The sequence below is a fragment of the Thalassophryne amazonica genome, chromosome 19 (genome assembly GCF_902500255.1).
Source record: "Thalassophryne amazonica chromosome 19, fThaAma1.1, whole genome shotgun sequence".
In the NCBI taxonomy this organism is placed as follows: Eukaryota; Metazoa; Chordata; class Actinopteri; order Batrachoidiformes; family Batrachoididae; genus Thalassophryne; species Thalassophryne amazonica.
The window spans coordinates 58,274,658-58,296,030 of NC_047121.1; the positions used below are offsets into that span (position 1 = coordinate 58,274,658).

The window sequence follows — 21,373 nt, forward strand, 5'->3', positions numbered from 1 at the left end:
GCTTCATCTGTCTTTTGTGATGAAATAATGCTGAATTTATGTGGAAATGATTGTTGTACAAAAGCTTCAGATATCTGTCTCTGAGATAGATGATGGCTGGAGTGCAGTTTTAAGCAGAAACTAGGTGATAATCCGTGAATTGCGGCTAATGACGCATGAGCAATGACAGCAGGGTGGACCGATTTTTAGGGGGGACCGTTCGGTTGGCAACACCGGCTCAGAGAGCTGGAAGGCTACTTGTAATTTCTGTTTAAAATTATTCTTCTGATCACCACTTTGAGGTCAGTGTGATACCAAACACGATCATGTGTTTATCATCTCAGGTGATTTCAGTGAGGGGCGGAGCTTGTTAGTATAAACCCAATGAAACCTATCAGGATATTAATGAACTGTTTGTAGAGTTGTTTATTCCTTTGATCATATTTTGTCTAAGACTGTAAAATGGTTATTTTAATGAACTCTACAGCTGAAAGCCCCGCCCACTAACAACATGTTGACGATACGTGTGGTCAGTCGCCATGAACCATCTGTCCGAATCGGCTGGTTTTTGGACACAAGGACAAGTTATTGAAATGGCTTTGGCTTCTGAAATGATTCTATTTAACTGATCAACTGGACCAGCAGTTGTTAGCTGTGGGTGGAGTTAATTCAACTGGACCCAGTTATCAGCATCCTTCCCCAGATGTACAACCCCTGGCAAAAATTATGGAATCACTGGCCTCAGAGGATGTTCATTCAGTTGTTTAATTTTGTAGAAAAAAAGCAGATCACAGACATGACACAAAACTAAAGTCATTTCAAATGGCAACTTTCTGGCTTTAAGAAACACTGTAAGAAATCAAGAAAAAAGATTGTGGCAGTCTGTAACGGTTACTTTTTTAGACCAAGCAGAGGAAAAAAAATATGGAATCACTCAATTCTGAGGAAAAAATTATGGACTCACCCTGTAAATTTTCATCCCCCAAATTAACACCTGCATCAAATCAGATCTGCTCATTGACATTGACCCTATGCCATGACATTGACCCTATGTGTCTTTTTGCAAGGAATGTTTTTGCAGTTTTTGCTCTATGGCAAGATGCATTATCATCTTGAAAAATGATTTCATCATCCCCAAACATCCTTTCAATTGTCCAAAATATCAACATAAACTTGTGCATTTATTGATGATGTAATGACAGCCATCTCCCCAGTGCCTTTACCTGACATGCAGCCCCATATCATCAATGACTGTGGAAATTTACATGTTCTCTTCAGGCAGTCATCTTTATAAATCTCATTGGAAAGGCACCAAACAAAAGTTCCAGCATCATCACCTTGCCCAATGCAGATTCGAGATTCATCACTGAATATGACTTTCATCCAGTCATCCACAGTCCACAATTGCTTTTCCTTAGCCCATTGTAACCTTGTTTTTTTCTGTTTAGGTGTTAATGATGCCTTTCGTTTAGCTTTTCTGTATGTAAATCCCATTTCCTTTAGGCGGTTTCTTACAGTTCGGTCACAGACGTTGACTCCAGTTTCCTCCCATTCGTTCCTCATTTGTTTTGTTTTACATTTTCGATTTTTGAGACATATTGCTTTAAGTTTTCTGTCTTGACGCTTTGATGTCTTCCTTGGTCTACCAATATGTTTGCCTTTAACAACCTTCCCATGTTGTTTGTATTTGGTCCAGAGTTTAGACACAGCTGACTGTGAACAACCAACATCTTTTGCAACATTGCGTGATGATTTACTCTCTTTTAAGAGTTTGATAATCCTCTCCTTTGTTTCAATTGACATCTCTCGTGTTGGAGCCATGATTCATGTCAGTCCACTTGGTGCAACAGCTCTCCAAGGTGTGTTCACTCCTTTTTAGATGCAGACTAACGATCAGATCTGATATGATGCAGGTGTTAGTTTTGGGGATGAAAATTTACAGGATGATTCCATAATTTTTTCCTCAGAATTGAGTGATTCCATATTTTTTTTCCTCTGCTTGGTCTAAAAAAGTAACCGTTACTGACTGCCACAATCTTTTTTCTTGATTTCTTATAGTGTTTCTTAAAGCCAGAAAGTTGCCATTTGAAATGACTTTAGTTTTGTGTCATGTCTGTGATCTGTTTTTTTTTTCTACAAAATTAAACAACTGAATGAACATCCTCCGAGGCCGGTGATTCCATAATTTTTGTCAGGGGTTGTAGTCATTTAGCAACAAATACTTTATTTTTCCAGTTTGGTTAAATGTCTGAAGCAATTTAAAATAAAAAAAACAGCTGAAACAGGAGCAAATGTTTCCTGGTTTCTTTGTCTGACTGGATCATTGACTGTTTTCCAGGATGTGTGGGGAACTAGAGTCTCCCATGTTGGACACTTTCAAGAATGTCTTGCTTCGAAACAGTACAGCTGGTTGTCATGGCAATCCTTCTGTGGCGAGGATGATTGTCTCTTGAACGATTTCTGGACAGGATGGTGGGCACAGAGAATATCTACATCTAGGCTTGATCCAGAGATACCTGTACGTGGGTTTAACGTACGAATGTCATTGCATGCCGACAAACCCACGGTCCTCAAGAACCCATCACTTCCTCTGCCTGATCCACTGTTGAGGACTTCTTTCACCAAAGCCCTGTTAGCCCGTCTCGTGTTCAGGGTTCCCGTTGGGCCTTCATGGTTATAGCAGTCACAGGGCAAAAGATCCCCACCGTATTTCAATCCAACAGACAATCCCTCCTCCTAAACCACCTTCTGGCAGTTTGGTGAAATTACAATTTCAAATTGTATCACTTCCATGCAGACAGACTGCCTTCATTTTTAAGTCCACCAACAAGTTGGCGGTGATTATGTTTTTGCCTGTTTGACTGTGAACAGCCTAGAGCCCACAAGTTTTCATATATCGTTTTGAATTTTATTTTATTTATTTTTTTTTTACTGAAGATTCATATCTTCAATTTTCAAGGTCAGAGAAAAAAAAATCCTTATCTTTAACATTGAAGAAATTTTCAAAAATTCATTGCTGTCAAAAAAGCTCAAATTTCTTTCATATTTGAGAGTGTTATGTAGGATGGTATCCTTTATCGACTGAAGGTTTGATCCGGCTCTGATCCAGATTAGAGTTTTGTGGCCATTTAACATTGAAAACCCCATTTAATGTACAATTCCAATGAAGTTGGCATGTTGTGTAAAATGTAAATAAAAACAGAATACAATGATTTGCAAATCCTCTTCAACCTATATTCAATTGAATATACCACAAAGACAAAATATTTAATGTTCAAACTGTTAAATTTTATTGGTTTAAATATTTGCTCATTTTGAAATGTATGCCTGCAACACATTTCAAAAAAGCTGGTACAGTGGTATGTTTACCACTGTGTTACATCACCTTTCCTTCTAACAACACTCAATAAGTGTTTGGGAACTGAGGACACTAACTGTTGAAGCTTTGTCGGTGGAATTCTTTCCCATTCTCGCTTGACGTACGACTTCAGTTGTTCAACAGTCTGGAGTCTCTGTTGTCGCATTTTGTGCTTCATAATGCGCCACACATTTTCAATGGGCGACAGGTCTGGACTACAAGCAGGCCAGTCTAGTACCCGCACTCTTTTACTACGAAGCCACGCTGTTGTAACACGTGCAAAATGTGGCTTGGGATTGTCTTGGTGAAATAAGCAGGGACGTCCCTGAAAAAGACGTTGCTTGGATGGCAGCATGTGTTGCTCCAAAACCTGGATGTACCTTTCAGCACTGATGGTGCCATCAGTAAGTTGCCCATGCCATGGGCAACTTACACACCCCCATACCATCACAGATGCTGGCTTTTGAACTTTGCACTGGTAACAATCTAGATGGACTTTTTCCTCTTTTGTCCGGAGGACACGACATCCATGATTTCCAAAAACAATTTGAAATGTGGACTCATCAGACCACAGCACACTTTTCCACTTTGCGTCTGTCCATTTCAAATGAGCTCGGGTGTTTCTGGATGTTGTTGATGTATGGCTTTCACTTTGCATCGTAGAGTTTTAACGAGTCAGTTAACGAAATGTGTTAACTGACAATGGTTTTCTGAAGTGTTCCTGAGCCCACACAGTAAGATCCTTTACACAATGTCGGTTTTTAATGCAGTGCCGCCTGAGGGATGGAAGGGCACGGGCATTCAATGTTGGTTTCTGGGCTTGCCGCTTACGTGTAGAAAGTTCTCCAGATTCTCTAAATCTTCTGATTATATTATGGACTGTAGATGATGGAATCCATAAATTCCTTGCAATTGAACATTGAGAAACATTGTTCTTAAACTGTTGGATTATTTTTTTCACGCAGTTGTTCACAAAGTGTTGATCCTTGGCTCATCTTTGCTTGCGAATGGCTGAACCTTTTGGTGATGCTCCTTTTATACCCAATCATGACACTCACCTGTTTCCAAACAGGTGTTCTTTGAGCATTCAACTTTCCCAGTCTTTTGTTGCCCTGTCCCAACTTATTTGACGTGTTGCAGGTATCCATTTCAAAATGAGCAAATATTTGCACAAAAACAAAGTAACAGTTTGAACATTAAATATCTTGTCTTTGTGGTGTATTCAATTGAATATAGGTTGAAGAGGATTTTCAGTTCATTGTATTGTTTTTATTTACATTTTACACAAGGTGCAAACTTCATTGGAATTGTGGTTGTATATTTTACATTTTATCTTTATCAAATGTGTCCCAGTCTCTCTCTCGTATTGGAAAGTGAGGTGCAGACTGGCACTCACTATCGCCTGACAAAAGTTTGCTCTGGATTGAGGATGCTGTGGACATTTTAATAGTGAAAAGCCCATTTAGTGTACATTTTGCATTATATCTCAAAAGTGCCCCAATCACTCATTTGTGACAATGAGGTGCAAACTACTGCACTCATTAAATAGACAAGTTTGATCAGCATCTGATCCATATTGCAGATTTTTGATATACATTTTAGCTTATGAAAAGCCACTTCTAACAGAACTTTGACCGTGTAATTTTTTTCCAAGGTAAAAATTTGTGAAATTGGAAACTAGCGTTGGCCGACGTTTGCACTATATAAGCGCAGTGCTCTAGTTTGGGGTGTGTCTGAGAGGAGACCACATTTGAGACTGATGTTAGCGCAGACTTTGAGGTTGTGGACTTTGTCCCTAATGAACAGATGACCCAATTACATATTTATAAAGCCACAAAACACCTTCCAACAAGGACAACTTTATTTTTTAAGCAGATAACCTTACAAAAAAGAAAAAGCACTTTAAAAAGAAAAATGCAAGCGATACACACCAGCATGAGAAATGATCTGAATCAGCATTTAAATCAGATCGTTTATCAGGTCACAAACCCAGATTTTTAACAACCATCAAAAACTCCCTTCAGAATAAAATCGGACTAGTTTTGAGACAGCTGATTAAACTCAGAGGAAGGATGCTGTTTTTATTTCTTAAATTTCTACCTTAAAAACCACAAGTCAGGACAATGTGGAAAATGTGTGAAGGGAAACTTCCGTTTGCTTGGATTTAGCGTCTCTTGTCCTTCCGGTCTTTGTGATCCCTCTCAATCCGGGATGACCTGCCCCGGCCTTCCTCACCTCTCTTCCTCCTCTCCTTCGCGTCCCTTCCTCCTCCGCCACTGCTCCCTCTCCTGCGACGACTCCGCTCCCCCTTCTTTCGGTCACTACCGCGATCCGATGGCCTCCTCTTGCGTTTGCTGCCCTCTCTGCTGCGGCTTCGGCTGCTGGATGAGGAGGAGGAGGAAGATGACGAGGAAGAGCCGCTGGATCCAGAGGAAGAGGAGGAACTCCCACTAGACGAGGAGCCAGAGGAGGAAGACGACGAGCTGTTACTCCGACTGCGAGACTTCCTCTGCTCTCTCTCCTTCTTCCTCCCTCTCCCACCTTCCTCCTCCTCATCTCTCATCTTTGCTGGAACAGACGGCAGATCTTCAATGAAGTCGTGTTTTTGTGGCACTTCAGGACCTGGTGCTCCATCTGCTTTTTGATTTTCGATGCTGGGGGAAATCAAATCCTGCACAGGCTCACAGGATACTTGCTGGGAGACTGGAGCACCCTCTTGTGTCTTGGGGGACTTCTCTGTTTGCACCTTGATGATGGGGGCAGGCTCAGGCTCTGCACAGGGTTCTACAGGTTCCTGGACGGGCACGGCTGGTTCTGATGGCTGGACGTCTGGGGTCTTTTCATTTGCCATACCATCGGTGTGTTCCTCCTCTCCTGTAATGCCTCCTCCCCCCTGCTCTCCTGTAACTTCTCCTCCTCCCTGCTCTCCTGTAACTCCTCCTCCTCCCTGCTCTCCATCCAGCTTTCCTCTAACGCCTTCCTCTAGCTCTCCTCCAACTCCTCCCCCCTGCTCTACTCCCTCCATCTCCACCTCCTCTGACTGTGGACTTTCCTCCTTTTCCTTCTCTTCTGCTGGTTGCTTCTCACCACACTCCATTACTTCCTCCCCCTCTTCCACCACCTTCTCCCCCACCTTCCCTTCAACCTCTTTTCCCCTCTCCTCTTCCTCCTCTTCTTCCTCCTCCTCCTCTATGTCTATGTCACCCCTGTTACCTGGCACTTTGACTATCTGGCCTGTGGGCTTACCCTCCGTCGGGTTGTCCATCCTCATCGTTGCTGTGCCGCCGTCTGGATCACGGTTTGGTTGTCTCCGGGGACGGGACTCCATCTTGTTGAGGTGTTCGGCGAAAGCGTTTCGCCTCTCCTCAAATACAGCTGCTCGCCGAAACACAACATGAGTTACTTCAACAACTAAGAGCACCCCACACACCCAGAACTAGGACCCGGCTCACCATTCAGCTTCTTGGTGGAGTCGTCAAGAAGTTTCTGGGAGGCGGAGCACATTTTTCCAGGCATGTAGAAGATGTGAGGTTTGGCTTTGGTGCGAAGGTATTTGATCAGGCGGTTGTTGTGGCTCGTCCACTCCTCCTGCTGCATGAAAAGAGAGAGTGAGAAAAAAATTTTTTATATTTTATGCTCAGACACTGAACCGTCTGAGCTGCACCACACTCATCTCATCACTTATTTCATATGTGAGATAAGTGAAGTTACCCGTTGTACAGTCAGGCTGCTTCGAAACATCAGGGTTAGCAAGCTAGCTACTATTGCTGTGACCAGGTAGCATTCAGTGATTCAGCAGCATCTGCCAAGCTAAATCTATTAAGGGGGAGGGGAGGTGATGGTCTAGTGGTTAAGTGTTGGGCTTGCGACCAGAAGATCCTCAGCTCAAATCCCAGCCTGACTGGAAAGTCACTAAGGGCCCTTGGGCAAGGTCCTTAATCCCCTATTGCTCCTGGTGTGTAGTGAGCGCCTTGTATGGCAGCACCCTGACATCGGGACGAATGTGAGGCATTACTGTAAAGCGCTTTGAGCACCTGATGCAGATGGATAAGTGCTACATAAATGCAGTCCATTTACCATTTATTAAGTGCTAATACATACCACTAATCCTTAAGTCTATTATAAACTATACTGTAAAGTGGGATAGGGGAGCAGCATCCATGTTGTTAGCTGCACAAAATTCGCTGGCTCTGCTCACAAGTACACAAACACAGCCTATGCAAACATATGGCTTCCAGAGTGATCCACCCTGCGTCCTTGTGGACAGCAGATCTACAGGGTGTTGTTGGGTTACCATGAAGAACATTACAACTAAATTTACATTATTCTGTCATGCAGCTTTAACTGCACATGTGACTAAACCAGATTACCTGAGCTGTTCCTCTTGCTGTACTCTTTTGGACAGACAGGGGGCGTGACTGATATCACAGAGCCCTTCCAATGATTAGCAAAGGTTGAAGGACAGCACAGAGCTAAAGAAGAGACCCAGAGCATCAGGACCCGAGGTTCAGAGTGTGCAGAGGCACCCAGGAACATCTGTGCTTGATACAAATGGGAAGTATTAAAGTTCAAGTCTGGAACAGCAGAGGAAGGAGCTGTGGGACTTGAAGTGCCAAACAGACAGAGAGGTGGACACCAAGGAACAGAAGAGGAACACTGGTGATTACCAGTCATGGTAACCTCCAGAAAGAATGAGCACGACCAGATTAAACAGCACCACGACTTTCCTCTCTTACAAACTGAGACGGCACTGGACATCTCAAGTTTCTGTGTCTCGGATGTGGATCATCTAATTAACACACCACCACTGCTTCCGCTCTGAAATGATGCTCGCTGGATACTTAGTCAGCCTCCTGCAAAACCATCTGAAGCATTTTATTCTCTTTAAATTCTCAAAAGCTTTTAACTTCTTGTAATTATTTTTTCCTTCTTACCAGTTGAGCTAATTCAACTTTCTGTTCCAGCAGTCGGAGCTCCGTCTGTTTGGCTCGTCGCTCCTCAAACAGCTCCCTCTTCTCGTTCTCCACCTTCTTTCTCTCAGCTTCTGCCTGAACCTCCAGCTTCTGCTCAATCTCAGAGCGACGTTTTTGCTGCCAAAAACAAAACCGCATAGAGTAGAGTTCAGTGAGCAAGCAGAGCAGGGTGGGAATCTCGCGTCGAGCTCAGTTAACTGGTGGACCTGCTTACCTTCTCTGAGGAGACGTTTGACTCCTGTTTGAACTTCTGCAGCGTTCCCATCAGCAGGCCGAACATACGCCGATTCCTGAGGAGTCACAACACAAAAACCATCTTTATCAAATGTTCCTGGGACCAACAGCATTAATGTTCTAATGATCACAAAAACAACAGGTTTCATGAAATAATAATTCCAGTTAGCCTCCGTCAGTCATCATTTGTGTGCTTTGAGTCATCCAGTTAACTGGACAATGATTTGAGGCACAGCTTCACCAGTTTGACTTAAAGTCAACTTGGAGATACACAGTCACTTTTCTCCACGGTGACAATTGTGTGTCTGGATGTCTTTGGTACCAGGTCTCTCTGGAGGATCCTTGGATTCCACCAGAATGACTGTCATTCAAGGGTTTTTTTTTTCCTTTTTGCAAATTAAAAAATGTTAGCGGAAAAACCTTCTAAACCAATAAGCTTTAAGCCTTCAGATTCACTCTGCAGAGGTTTTCTGCTTTGGACTTTAACCAGATGATGTTTCTTCATCAAGTCTGGTGCATTCCTCGCTTTTAACTGGCTGAGCACAGTGAGTGGAACCAGAACAGCTGGAAAACATGCAGGTGAAGTGACCACCAGCAGCAGTGCTCAGCCCTGCAGGGTTAGGGCCCGTAGGGCCCCTGGATACAGTCAGGCCTCAGCGGGCTAGCGGTTTTGGTCTCATCGCTCTCGTGACCTTGTCCCCCGAATGAACTGCAGGTTTTTCACTGCAGTTTTCAGACGTGTACAGCGTCTAAACAAAATAAGATGCAGTTTGCTGTCTTTTCTGGTTTCATTGGGTCTCTGTGTCAGAGTGGACATGGCTCAGCGTAAGACTAATAATTTTCCTGCTAAAACTATTTCAGGATAAACACCACTTGGCTAAAGTTGCACCTGTAGCTGATGACGGTGCAGTGCAGTATCACTGCTCAACAGCCTCAGTTAGGTCAGGGCGCAGGTTTCATCCTCACCTTCCTGATGTTTCTTAGTAAATATTCTCATGCCCGGATAATGATGTGCGTCAGACTTCGCAGGCTGGCTATAGTGGCGCACGAGGCGGCAGATGGTGTCCGCTTTCAACAGGCTCTGTTCAGTTTTTTTTTTTTTGGCTGTCCACACTTTGATTTCATTGAGATTTGATCATCAGATTTATCATTTTAAAAACATATGACCATACTTCGGTGGCAGTGGATATTGCACATTAACAAACGTGCAATCATCAATTATTGTTCAGACTTTGAGGCTGCAACTACAAAGCATTTTACTTTAAGCAACCTGCTACATTAGGACGCTTCAACCGAAACGTTAAAGGCATCTACTCTCACTAGCATTAAATAAAAACAATGTTTATGTGGTTCCATCAGATCTAAGTCAAAACTGAATCAGCATTTGTTCTGCAAGACTTAGAACTTGCCCACCTCTGTTTGCCTTTCTCATCCATGGTCTGGTCTTGGATCAGGTCTCGGCGTGTTCTCTCCTTGGAGGTAGCTACAACAGACGACTGCAACGCCGGCTGACACACAAAAAAAGGCTACATCAGTTCATAACCGATACCATGACTTAAACTGATGTCTGACAACTAGTACTCCAGGACTAAACTTATCAATGTCAGTGTAGATGATGTAACGTTGGCTCCAGTCAATCATGCAGGTTACTGGTCTAAAAAGCGTTACCATTTTCTCAGAAATACCTGACCTCAAATTACTCACTTTGTCCAAACAATTCAAAATATAAATTTAGAATAAATGAAAGGTATTCTGACCAGAATATCTTGAGAATGTTTAGCTAGTTTGTCTTGTTTGTCACTAAACAGGATAAGACACTTCTGTGCCAATTTTGTTAAAGGCATCTACTCTCTTTATATACATATATAAATAAAAGATCACTGGCATTAACCTGCTAGTTTTCTGCATTACCTAACTAATTAACAAAGCTAGAGTATTTATTGTACTATTCAAGGGCTTCCACCTGATTAGGCTAATTTCAAACCCACTAGTTGAATTCAGCAAAGCAACAGTTTACTTAAAAAAAAAAACAAAAAACAAAAAAAAACGGAACAAGCAGCATTTTCTCAAACTCCTTCAGCCACATCAAATGAGTTTTTATCTCACTGACTGAACCCTGCAGGATGATGCCAAATGTATTTACCAAGTTCACACATCAAAAATCTGCATTTTTTTAAAAATAAGTTCCTTGTGAAACTGGCATTCGGTTCATTTTCAACCATAAAATAATTATTTGTTGAACTTTCACACAACATACACACAAAGACACAAACACCCGCTAAATGTTTTATTCTCACCTTTTTGACATCATCGTCATCCTCGGCGTCAGAGTCGTGACGTGGGTCTCTCCTGGCCCTCTGGTCCCCTGCCAGCCTAAACACACACACACACGCGCACGGAACTCTTCACTATGGACATTTTGACTGATTCCTTGAGCTTGAAGACAGGCTTCGGGGACAAACTGTTCCTTTAACTAAAGTCTCACCTCAAGAGTGCACCTTCTATGTCCCTCTGTTTAGCAGGGGGGCCACCGCTTCCCATCTCAGAGAGACCACGTCTGAGGACACAGGACACAATCGTCACCATCCTTCAACAGTTTCAGTTATTTGTATCCAAATCGGGACAAGATCACATCAGAGCATCACCGTGTCAGATCGCAATACATGTATTGTGACAGCCCTACTGTATGCAGAGTACAGATCAGTTATAACCACACCAAAACAAAGCTAAAACTGTATGAACCAGATTTAATCTGGATTTAAATAAAATGTATTTTTTTTAAATATAGCACCAAAAAAAAGGAAAAAAAAAAAGATGCATCTCATGCTGTCCACAACATGTGACTTTTGACCCTTGCATCACATCAGGACCATCAATTTCTATTTACTCCACCAGATGGCGGATGCAGCCTGTGAGCTGTTGCTAGCAGCCGCCATCTTGCTTAGCGTTATTCCACGTGTCAGGCTTTAGATTAAATATCTTTGATGCGCTGACTTAAACTTGTGTTAAAGTGATCTGAAAACGCTGTTTTGTGCAGCGTTCAAGTGCTATTACAAGCTGACAAAGGAGTATCAGCTGGTTAAATGAATAAAAAATAAGTAATAATAAATTGTGGAGTAATAAATTGAGCTTTCATAAGTGTGGATTATATGCAATATAAATGATGTGGGGAAATGACAGCAATTGCTGAATAAAGGCTAGAAAATTATTTATTTTTGTGTCGATCTGTATTCTGTAGTGACTTCAGTTTTACTGCCTGAATGCTTTTTCGTGATAAATATTTCACCATTCGTTTAGCGATTCAATTAGAAATCTCACTTTCGGAAGTCGCAATGTTTCCCTTTTTAATTAGCCTCTGGGTTTTAATTCACGTCAGGTTTTCCATCTTGAGATATTCTGTAAGAGAACATTCATAGAATGGAAATGTTTTTCTCTGTTTGTTGGGTCATATAACAGTCGCTTTGACATTGTATATTCTACTAATATAAGAATATACATGAATGAGATTCATTTCTCTATGATCTACTCCATATTAGTGTTTTCAGATTTCTTTCAACTTGATCCAAAAATTATTGAATCATCTTACTTTCACCCTGGCTGACGTGGCTGTTTCATTTTATTCATATTATTTGATATTTTCGGAGAAGCTCTCCGTAAAAGCAGTACTGCAGGTGGGTTAAGAGCAGACTTTAATATTAATATCTTTAATATAATGCAAGCATGTGAAGCTCTTACTTTCACCCATGATTATTTCCTATCTTTAACTTCATAATAAAATCAAGGATCAGACGAGTATTTCATGTTGTGGCAGACAGTGTGCTTTGCAAACTGATGGTATTATTTACACGTCTGGACTGGGACAAAGAAATTAATTCAATCTATTATATAAATAGTCTGATTCTCCACTATTTGTTTTGACAAATAGTGGCTATATAAATGCGGGACTGAGTCTGAATAAATGTAACAGCACAGTAACATCACTGAAAATGCAAATGTATCCTGAAATTCTCCTGAAAACATTGATTTCTATTTATTCCTGGTTGTTAAACGCTAACCAAGATGGTGGCACTCAGGCAACAGCCAGCGAATGAGTGGATCAGTCCAGTCCTCCATCTAGTGAGTAAAAAGAAACTGATGATCAGGACTCAAGTACAAAAGTGCACCAGTGTAATAAGAGTAAAATAACATTTTAAATTGGTTTTAAAATAGTTAATGCTATTTTATTTTCAGGTTCTTTATAGATAAGACTGTTGACCGAGATGAGCAGAAGTGTGTCCGTGTGTACCTGAGCAAATTGATGCCTCTGCCTCTACCTCCGCCCACGCCAGGCGCCATGGGACCGCTGAGCCGCCGCAGCAGACCCGGCCTGTTAACACAGAACCAAACCTCAGCTGTAAAACTGTGAGTGTTAGCTGCATGGGAGAGACACGCAAGTATCTGCGCATACACACGGATCCAAATGGTTATCTGTATGTAGCCGTAATAATAATCCCAAATTCTATTCATATGTAGCGCAGCCATGTTATGGTTAGAGGTTGTGGTTAGGGATTGTAGATTAGAATACATAGCACCTTCCATAACATAGTTCAGAAATCTACACATCAATACCAAATACACATACAAGTATGTAACTTCATAATGACATGACCCATATTGACCAATGAGAGAAACGCATACAGAATACAGTTATGTACGGGCAGCAATAGTAGTAATACATAATTAATTTATTGTGTGAAGTAAAACAAAACATTAAAAAAATAAAAGGCACACATCATTAATCATAAAAAGTATCATATTAAACTCACATATCACAGTGTCAAACTTGTAAATATTACTGTAAAAACCATCAATCACCGTAAAATCATAGCATTTTTTTTTCAAAGTAATGACACTTGAAGCGTTTACCACATGATGAGGGAGGCTATTCCACAAAGTTACAACTCTATTACAAAAAAAATATTTTCTTAAGTCTTATCTGCATCTTTGCACCTCAAACATGTGAAAGTGACCTCTCAAATCTGAATAAACTATTTTGGAAAAAAGTTTTAGGTCTGATATTTTCAAAACCATAAACCATGTTGTAAACCTCAATCAGGTCTCCACAAACCTGTCTATTTTCAAGAGCAGTAACCTTCAGCTGCTTTAATCTCTTCTTACATGGTAAATCAACCAACTCTGGTACAATTTTTGTGGCCCTCCTCTAAACTTTTCCTAGGCTTGTTGCATGGAAAATGTACACTCATTTATTGTTTCCTGTTTCAGAGTACGTTACAAAAACTTGCACCCAGAGATGACATACAAATGATGCAGGGCAGCTGTTTATGGAATGTTCGAGGATCTCCTCAATCCCATCGCCACATCTTCCGAAGAGGAAGCAGAGACTGGGGACTCAGAGGCGGACTCATCCATTACCCAGGCCGAAGTCACCGAGGTGGTTAGAAAGCTCCCCGGTGGCAAGGATCCTGGGGTGGATGAAATCCGTCCTGAGTACCTTAAGTCTCTGGATGTTGTGGGACTGTCTTGGCTGACACGCCTCTGCAACATCGCGTGGTGGTCGGGGACAGTGCCTCTGGATTGGCAGACCGGGGTGGTAGTCCCTCTGTTTAAGAAGGGGGACCGGAGGGTGTGTTCCAACTACAGGGGGAATCACACTCCTCAGCCTCCCCAGTAAGGTCTATTCCAGAGTACTGGAGAGGAGAATTCGACCGATAGTCGAACCTCGGATTCAGGAGGAGCAGTGTGGTTTTCGTCCTGGTCGCGGCACATTGGACCAGCTCTACACGCTCCATCGGGTGCTTGAGGGTTCATGGGAGTTCGCCCAACCAGTCCACATGTGCTTTGTGGATCTGGAGAAGGTGTTTGACCATGTCCCTCGGGGCACCCTGTGGGGGGTGCTCCGGGAGTACGGGGTCCTTTGCTAAGGGCTATCCGGTCCCTGTACGACTGCAGCAGAAGCTTGGTTGGTATTGCCGGTAGTAAGTCAAACCTGTTTCCAGTGCATGTTGGCCTCTGCCAGGGCTGCCCGTTGTCACCGCTCCTGTTCATTATCTTTATAGACATAATTTCTAGGCGCAGCCATGGTGTAGAGGGGGTCTGGTTTGGGAACCACAGAATCTCATCTCTGCTGTTTGCGGACGATGTGGTTCTGTTGGCTTTGGCAAATCAGGACCTTCAGTGTGCACTGGGGTGGTTTGCAGCTGAGTGTAAAGCGTCCAGGATGAAAATCAGCACCTCCAAATCCGAGGCCATGGTTCACAACCGGAAAAGGGTGCTTTGCCCTCTTCAGATCGGTGGAGTGCCCTTGCCTCAAGTGGAGGACTTTAAGTATCTCGGAGTCTTGTTCACAAGTGAGGGACGGATGGAGCGTGAGATCGACAGACGGATCGCTGCAGCATCTGCAGTGATGTGGTTGCTGTGTCGGACCGTCGTGGAGAAGAGGGAGCTGAGTAGGGGGGCAAAGCTCTCGATTTACTGATTGATCTATGTTCCGATCCTCACCTATGGTCATGAGATTTGGTTCATGACCGAAAGAACGAGGTCGCGAGTACAAGCAGCCGAGATGAGTTTCTTCCGCAGGGTGGCGGGGCGCTCCCTTAGAGATAGGGTGAGGCGCTCGGAGTCGAGCCACTGCTCCTCCACGTCGAAAGGAGCCAGTTGAGGTGGCTCTGGCATCTTTTCCGGATGCCCCCTGGACGCCTCGCTGGAGAGGTGTTCCGGGCACGTCTCATAGGGAGCAGGCCCCGGGGAAGACCCAGGACACGCTGGAGGGACTACGTCTCTCGGCTGGCTTGGGAACACCTTGGGGTACCCCCGGAGGAGCTGGGGGAGGTGTGTGTGGATCGCGAGGTCTGGGCGGCTTTGCATGAGCTGCTGCCCCAGTGCCCCTGCGACCCGACTCTGGATAAGCGGAAGAAAATGGATGGATATATGCATAACTTTTCACTTGCTAGAATTAAAACTAAATAATTTGTCACACTATTTTAAAAGGTTATCAGTATCATTTTGTACATGGCTATATGGTCAACCAGTGACAGAATTGGATGATAAAGTTTTGTATAGTCTGCAAAAATTTTTACATTGTGTGGTTATGATTGCTGGTAAATCATTCATTCATTCAAATATTAAAAACCAGTCCCAAGACAAAGCCCTGCAGGACTCCACCAGTAATACTCTGGTGAAGGGGGCTTGTACCATTTAAACAAACTACCTCTAAGGAAGTCCTTGATCTAAAATTAAATTTTCCTACTATTCCTGCTTTACACAATTTGTATGACAATCTAGTATGTGGCATTGACTCAAAAGCCTTTTAAAAATCAAAGTACAATACATCAAACAGTAACCCAGTATCATAAAGCCTGGTCCAAAGTGCACAATAGACTGGTTAAACAAGCTCTGGCTTTCCTAAAACCATGTTGTTGGTCACACGAAATGTTATTCGAGGAGACACATAAAACAGTTTAAAATGACGCAATTATCAAAAGTGTGACTGTTTTGTTTTCAAACTATGCAGCAACAATGTTTTAATCTGCGGGAAACACAACCGTAAGACAACGTGTCCTTCTGGATTTAACAGACGTCAGTGACATTCTTTCAGAACATCGAAAAAGAAACTTTCCAGATGTTCAAAATGAAACGGCGGCAGCGATCATCCGCTGTTAGTTATCAGCATTTGAAGGATTTTCTTTTTCTAAAGATGACGCTGTTGTTGTCAATAATATTAAAAAAAAAAATAAAAGTTTATAAATAGCAAACACCGAGTACATCCCATGATTGTTCCCGACCATAGATTTAGCCATAACACCGGCTAACATTAGCACGCTATTAGCTGGTTAGCTGTACGAGCTTAGTACCACAGAGCCGAAGCAAATTACCACAAAAAAAGATCACCATGTGAAAAATTTACCTCGATTCATTGGGGTCCCGTCCGGTCAATTTTCGGATATTATCATCGACATGTTTTAAACTCTCTTTAGCTTTTTCCAGCTGGTCCTGCAAGCTCCGCACCACCACCGCCATCTTTGTTCAACTTTAACAGAGGTCACGTGGGTCGTCTTCTTCTTTTCAGTGATCTCGACAGCGCGTGCTGACGTCTGCGACCTGCTGGCAAAAACGGGCAGTTACATGTCTTGATTGGGGGGACGCGCTTCACCGCGTTCACGACACCACGGAAGATGGCAACGACCCACATCGACAAACCAGTCCATCCCCACAGCTCCAAAATAATGGGCGTGACCTCGGGACAGAGAATCAAAATGTGGTAGCTGATGTTCCCTCACCGTCTCACTGATCCTCCTCATCTGAGTCTCATTAATAATCTAAGTAACAGGTCATTTGACATAAAGCCACTCCAGCGGGACTCCAGGATCCTCCATGGAGACCTGGTATCAAAGACATCCAATCGTCACTTTAGGTCACTGGTTAGAGACCAAGTCTGACAACCGGACAGTAAGACAGGAAGCACCAGGACCCTGAAGGCTTCAACCTCGTTCTTCAGCATCACCACACAGCTCTGATCTTTGACCTCATGACCCCAGAATATCTTCCCAGATGTCATTGGATTTCAATGGCCAAGGAGGCAGAGACATTAAGGTCAGTGGTGATCAGTGAATGTCTCTACACGTTCAACACATTCACCACAAATAGATACACTTTGGATGGACGAGTTCAGGAAGTCACTGAAAGCCTGGATCTTAGTCTGGATCCAGGACCATCTCAAACCCAGACATTCTGATTCCTCACTCAGTCAGAGTGTCCACTGATTCCTCAAAGATCACAGCATCGGCCACAAAGTCAAGGTCATGAAACAGCTGCTGTCCACCATCTGTCCATGGTCCATGCAAGTATACTGAACAGTGGGAACCAGAACCACAATCCCCCTGCTGAGTACAGCACGCACAGAGCAGGATGACCATAATGCTGGGATCCCTGAGACTCTCAGGACGTCCCAGACAGCAGTGTGTCCAAAAGAATCAAACACTTTATGAAACTCAATGACAAAATTCAACCTGGTGTTCAGTCAGAAATCATTAAGCTCAGAGGAGGACAACGGCTGACGTCCTGTGTGTGAAACTAGACTGTTCCTGTCCCTGATCAGCCAGTAACTGGATCTGAATCTTGTTCAGAGTCACAGAGACAAAACGATTACAAACAGACACAATATAATCAGTCAGACTGCAGATTTGACTCTGAAGACAGAGGTTCGACCTCCAAGGACTGACTCAGCGTCACCGTGATCCTCCACCAGTGGGCGCCACAGGTCACACAGAGCTTCAAAGCGCCAGAAATCAGTTTACAGAGAAAAAGATTTAAATCTGGGAGACAGGTAAAAGAAAAGCATCCAACAAAATGTATCTATCTAATCTAATCGATTCCACACTATTTCTTGATTGATTTTTAATGATAAACATTAATTTATGTAAAAAAACAAAACGCCAAAGTTGACGAAAAAAATATATAATTCAGCCAAAAAACGTTGTTCATGTTTCTGTTTCGTTCACAGATTTCACAGGTTTCATTGTTTTGCTGACGTCACAGTGACTGTCTTTAGCTTTCAGTACGTAATTTTTTTTTTTTTCTGTAATTCATTTTAAAATATATATCAGCACCGCGTGCTTCGTGTAGCAGAAAAATGTGTTTTAGAAAAATTAAAACAAACGTGTTTTTTAAACTTGAAAATCTTAAATGATTGAATATGAACACATTTGAAGTGTGGGAAAAACGTCACGTCATGTTCTCAAAAAGTTACTTTACAGCAAAAAATGAACTGTAACGTGTTTGTGGGGTTATCGCTGTTGTTCTGTTATTATTATTATTGGCACTTTCACCTTCAAAAAAAAAAAAACAAAAAACAAAAACAAAAACTGAAAGTTTGCTTTTCGGGGACAGTGACGTCACGTGGTTAGGGCGGTGCCCGCAGGTAGCGCCCCGCGAACACACGCGCGCACGCTCCGGGAGATTGGGAAAGAGAAAAACAGGGAAGTCAGATCCGGATCGAGCGTCTGTGGCTGAGTTGATCATGTTCTCGTGGGTGAAGCAGGAGCAGGGCGGCCGGAACCGGGACGGGGAGATGTACCAGACGGTAACGGACGGACTGCAGAGTCTCTACAGCCGGAAGCTGCTCCCGCTCGAGGAAACGTACCTGTTCCACGACTTCCACAGTCCCGCCCTGGAGGCCGCCGACTTCCACAGCAAGCCCATGGTCCTGCTGGTGGGCCAGTACTCCACCGGCAAGACCACCTTCATCAGGTACCAGTACCGGGACTCAAAAGCGAACCTTCAGCGTTTTTAGAAACGGCAGCAACGGTTGTGTTTGTCTCAACGAGCAGAGAGAGAGAAAAAGACAGAACTTGACAGAAAACTTTAAAACCTGATGTTTTTATTATTCTTTTTTTTTTAAATCACTTTCTTGTCTCTCTGTATCCCAAAAACAACATGCGGATCCGTTACCGGATCTAATGCGGAGAGCACCAGCAAAACCGGATCAGACTCGCACGGTGTCCTCCCAGTAGAACCATTATGTCATGAGCTTTAAACCCGGGAAGGTTCCCCTCATGTGGTTGCGGACACCGGAGGGGCTCAAATTGTTTACATTTAAAGAGCCAAAAATAAATGTGATGTGAAAATGCGTACAGATAATTAATCAATAAATGATAAATTACATACAAATAAATAATCAGTATGTAAAATGCAAATAAAAAGCTTCACTGATTCTTGCATTTCCTTTGATTGTTTGATTAGAGACAAAATGAACCAAAGATATTTCATGTTTTGTTTTTGTTGTTTTTTTTTTCTTTCTGGTCATCTTCATTTGTTCATGTTTATCCACTCCTGCAGTCAGTTGGATCCCATCAGATCTCAAGCAGAGTGGGCCCTGGTTAGTTCTTGGATGAGAGACCTTTTCAGTAGACCGGGGCTGTGTATGTGTATGCGTCAGGAAGGACATCCGGCATAAAACTTGTGCCAAATCCTAATGCGGATCTGTGCTGGATCTGTAAACAACATATGAAATGTTAAAACAAAAAAGAGCTGGAACAGGAGTCATTTAAGATTAGTAATCAGGTAAAATAAATAATTGATGGTATTTCAAACAGGTGATTGTAATCATGATTTGACACAAAAACGGGATCCAAGAAAGTCTGAGACTTTGAGGAGCAAAGATGGGCAGAGGATCTCCAGTCTGCCAACAAATGTGAGAAGATGATTGAAATGTTTCAGAACAGTGTTCCCGAAAGAAAGATTGGGATAATATCATTAAATGATTCAAGAAATTTGAAGGAATTTCAGTGTGCAAGCTGAACTCTTCTGGTCTCAGTTCCTCAGATGGCACTGCATCAAGTACCATCATTCATCAATAGCTGATATAACCACATGGGCAGTGTCTTAATTTGGGAAAACTTTGTCAAGCACTAATATACAGAATTACTTTTACAAATGTCACTTAAAACTTTACTGTGCAAAACAGAAGCGTGATGTTAACCTTTCCTCTCATGAGTCAGAGGAATCTGGGTTGGACCATCACAGTGGAAACGTGTTGTGGTCAGAAGAATAGCTTTTCCAGGAATTTTCTTGGGAAGAAATGGATGCTGTGTGCTCCAAACTAAAGACAAAAAGGACCATTCAGACTGTTATCAGCAACACGAAACATGAAAGGCATATTGAGCTTTTAGGGCACCATAGGCTGGTTTCAAGACATGTTTTCCAGGGACGTCCATGCATTTTTCAACAAGACAACAAAAGAAACCACATACTGCACGCCATTACAAATGCATGGCTGCAGAAGAAGAGCGGATGGGTACTGGACTGGCTTGTCTGCAGTCCTGACCTGTCTCCTACGGAGAATGGGTGGAGAATTTTGAAATGACAAATGCAATAATGATGACCCTGTACTGTTGGACACCTTTAGACGTGTTTGAAGGAAGAATGTGACAAAGTAACACCTGACAGTCTTCGATTGGTGTTCTCAATCACAAAATATTTTTTTCATGTTGTGAGAAGGAAGGGCAAGATTAATACATGGTAAATGCTTTAGAGTTTCTGGAATATGTTTCAGGCTTGAAATGCAGGTAAGACCCGTCAGCTGCTCCCTTTTTTGCACTCTGGGTCACCACAGTAAATCCAGTGTGGATCTGCATGTTGAATTGGCACAAGTTTAATGCTGGATGCCCTTCCTGCCGCAACTCCACATTAGATGGAGAAATGTGGCAGGGGTGGGGTTTGAACCTTCCGCACGGAGACCAAGTGCACGAACCACTTGGCCACCGACCCTGCACGCCTGAAATGCAGGAATGGATGGAAATAAAGAAATGAAATGAAGTTGATCAGGGAAAAAAATACAATCTCTTGAGTTTATACTGTGGCTAATGAAATAGAAGTCAAAGGAAATGTACGTAAAGTCCTTATTTTATGTATTTAGTTTGACATTTTCCACACTCTCCCAATGTTTTTGATTTGCACAGATAAATAAATCGATAAATGTTAATATGTGAATTATAATTACATGTATTATGGTGGCATGTTTGCCTCACAGGGAGAAAGTCCAGGGTTCAAAGGTCATCTGTACTTCAGTGTCCATGTACATGTGGAGTTGCATCAGTAAGCTCGTCTAGAATCAGACTTTTGCCAAATTAACATGTGGTTCCAAACCAGATCCACCATGTGACCTCAAACAAAACAGGAGCTGTAGGTAGCACTGTTTATTTTTTCATTGAGCTGTAGGTGGTGCTTTGTTTTATTTTTTTTGCACTGAACTGTAGGTGGTGCTGTTTTTGCACTGAGCTGTAGGTGGTGCTCTGTTGTATTAGTTTTGAGGTGTGGAGTTTGAAGTCGGTGT

General features: G+C 42.7%; 2 protein-coding genes across 2 annotated transcripts in view; one reads left to right on the forward strand and one right to left on the reverse strand.

Annotated features, from left to right (window-relative positions):
- Positions 1 to 5,405: 5,405 nt before the first annotated feature.
- On the reverse strand, positions 5,406 to 16,595 carry pnn (pinin, desmosome associated protein). The gene is made up of 9 exons (XM_034195594.1): positions 16,448 to 16,595; positions 12,830 to 12,910; positions 11,030 to 11,101; positions 10,842 to 10,917; positions 9,958 to 10,052; positions 8,525 to 8,600; positions 8,272 to 8,427; positions 6,790 to 6,928; positions 5,406 to 6,712 (listed from the first exon to the last, which is right to left on the reverse strand). Exons 1-9 carry the CDS (start codon positions 16,558 to 16,560, stop codon positions 5,502 to 5,504), a joined length of 2,019 nt encoding a protein of 672 aa, XP_034051485.1. The 5' UTR covers positions 16,561 to 16,595; the 3' UTR covers positions 5,406 to 5,501.
- A 1,890-nt stretch (positions 16,596 to 18,485) lies between these two features.
- Positions 18,486 to 21,373, forward strand: part of ehd4 (EH-domain containing 4) — a 35,313-nt gene continuing 32,425 nt past the window's right edge. The window contains exon 1 of the mRNA XM_034195309.1: positions 18,486 to 18,789. Within this exon, the coding sequence (XP_034051200.1) occupies positions 18,560 to 18,789 (230 nt within the window). The 5' untranslated portion in view covers positions 18,486 to 18,559. The remainder of the gene's footprint in view (positions 18,790 to 21,373) is intronic.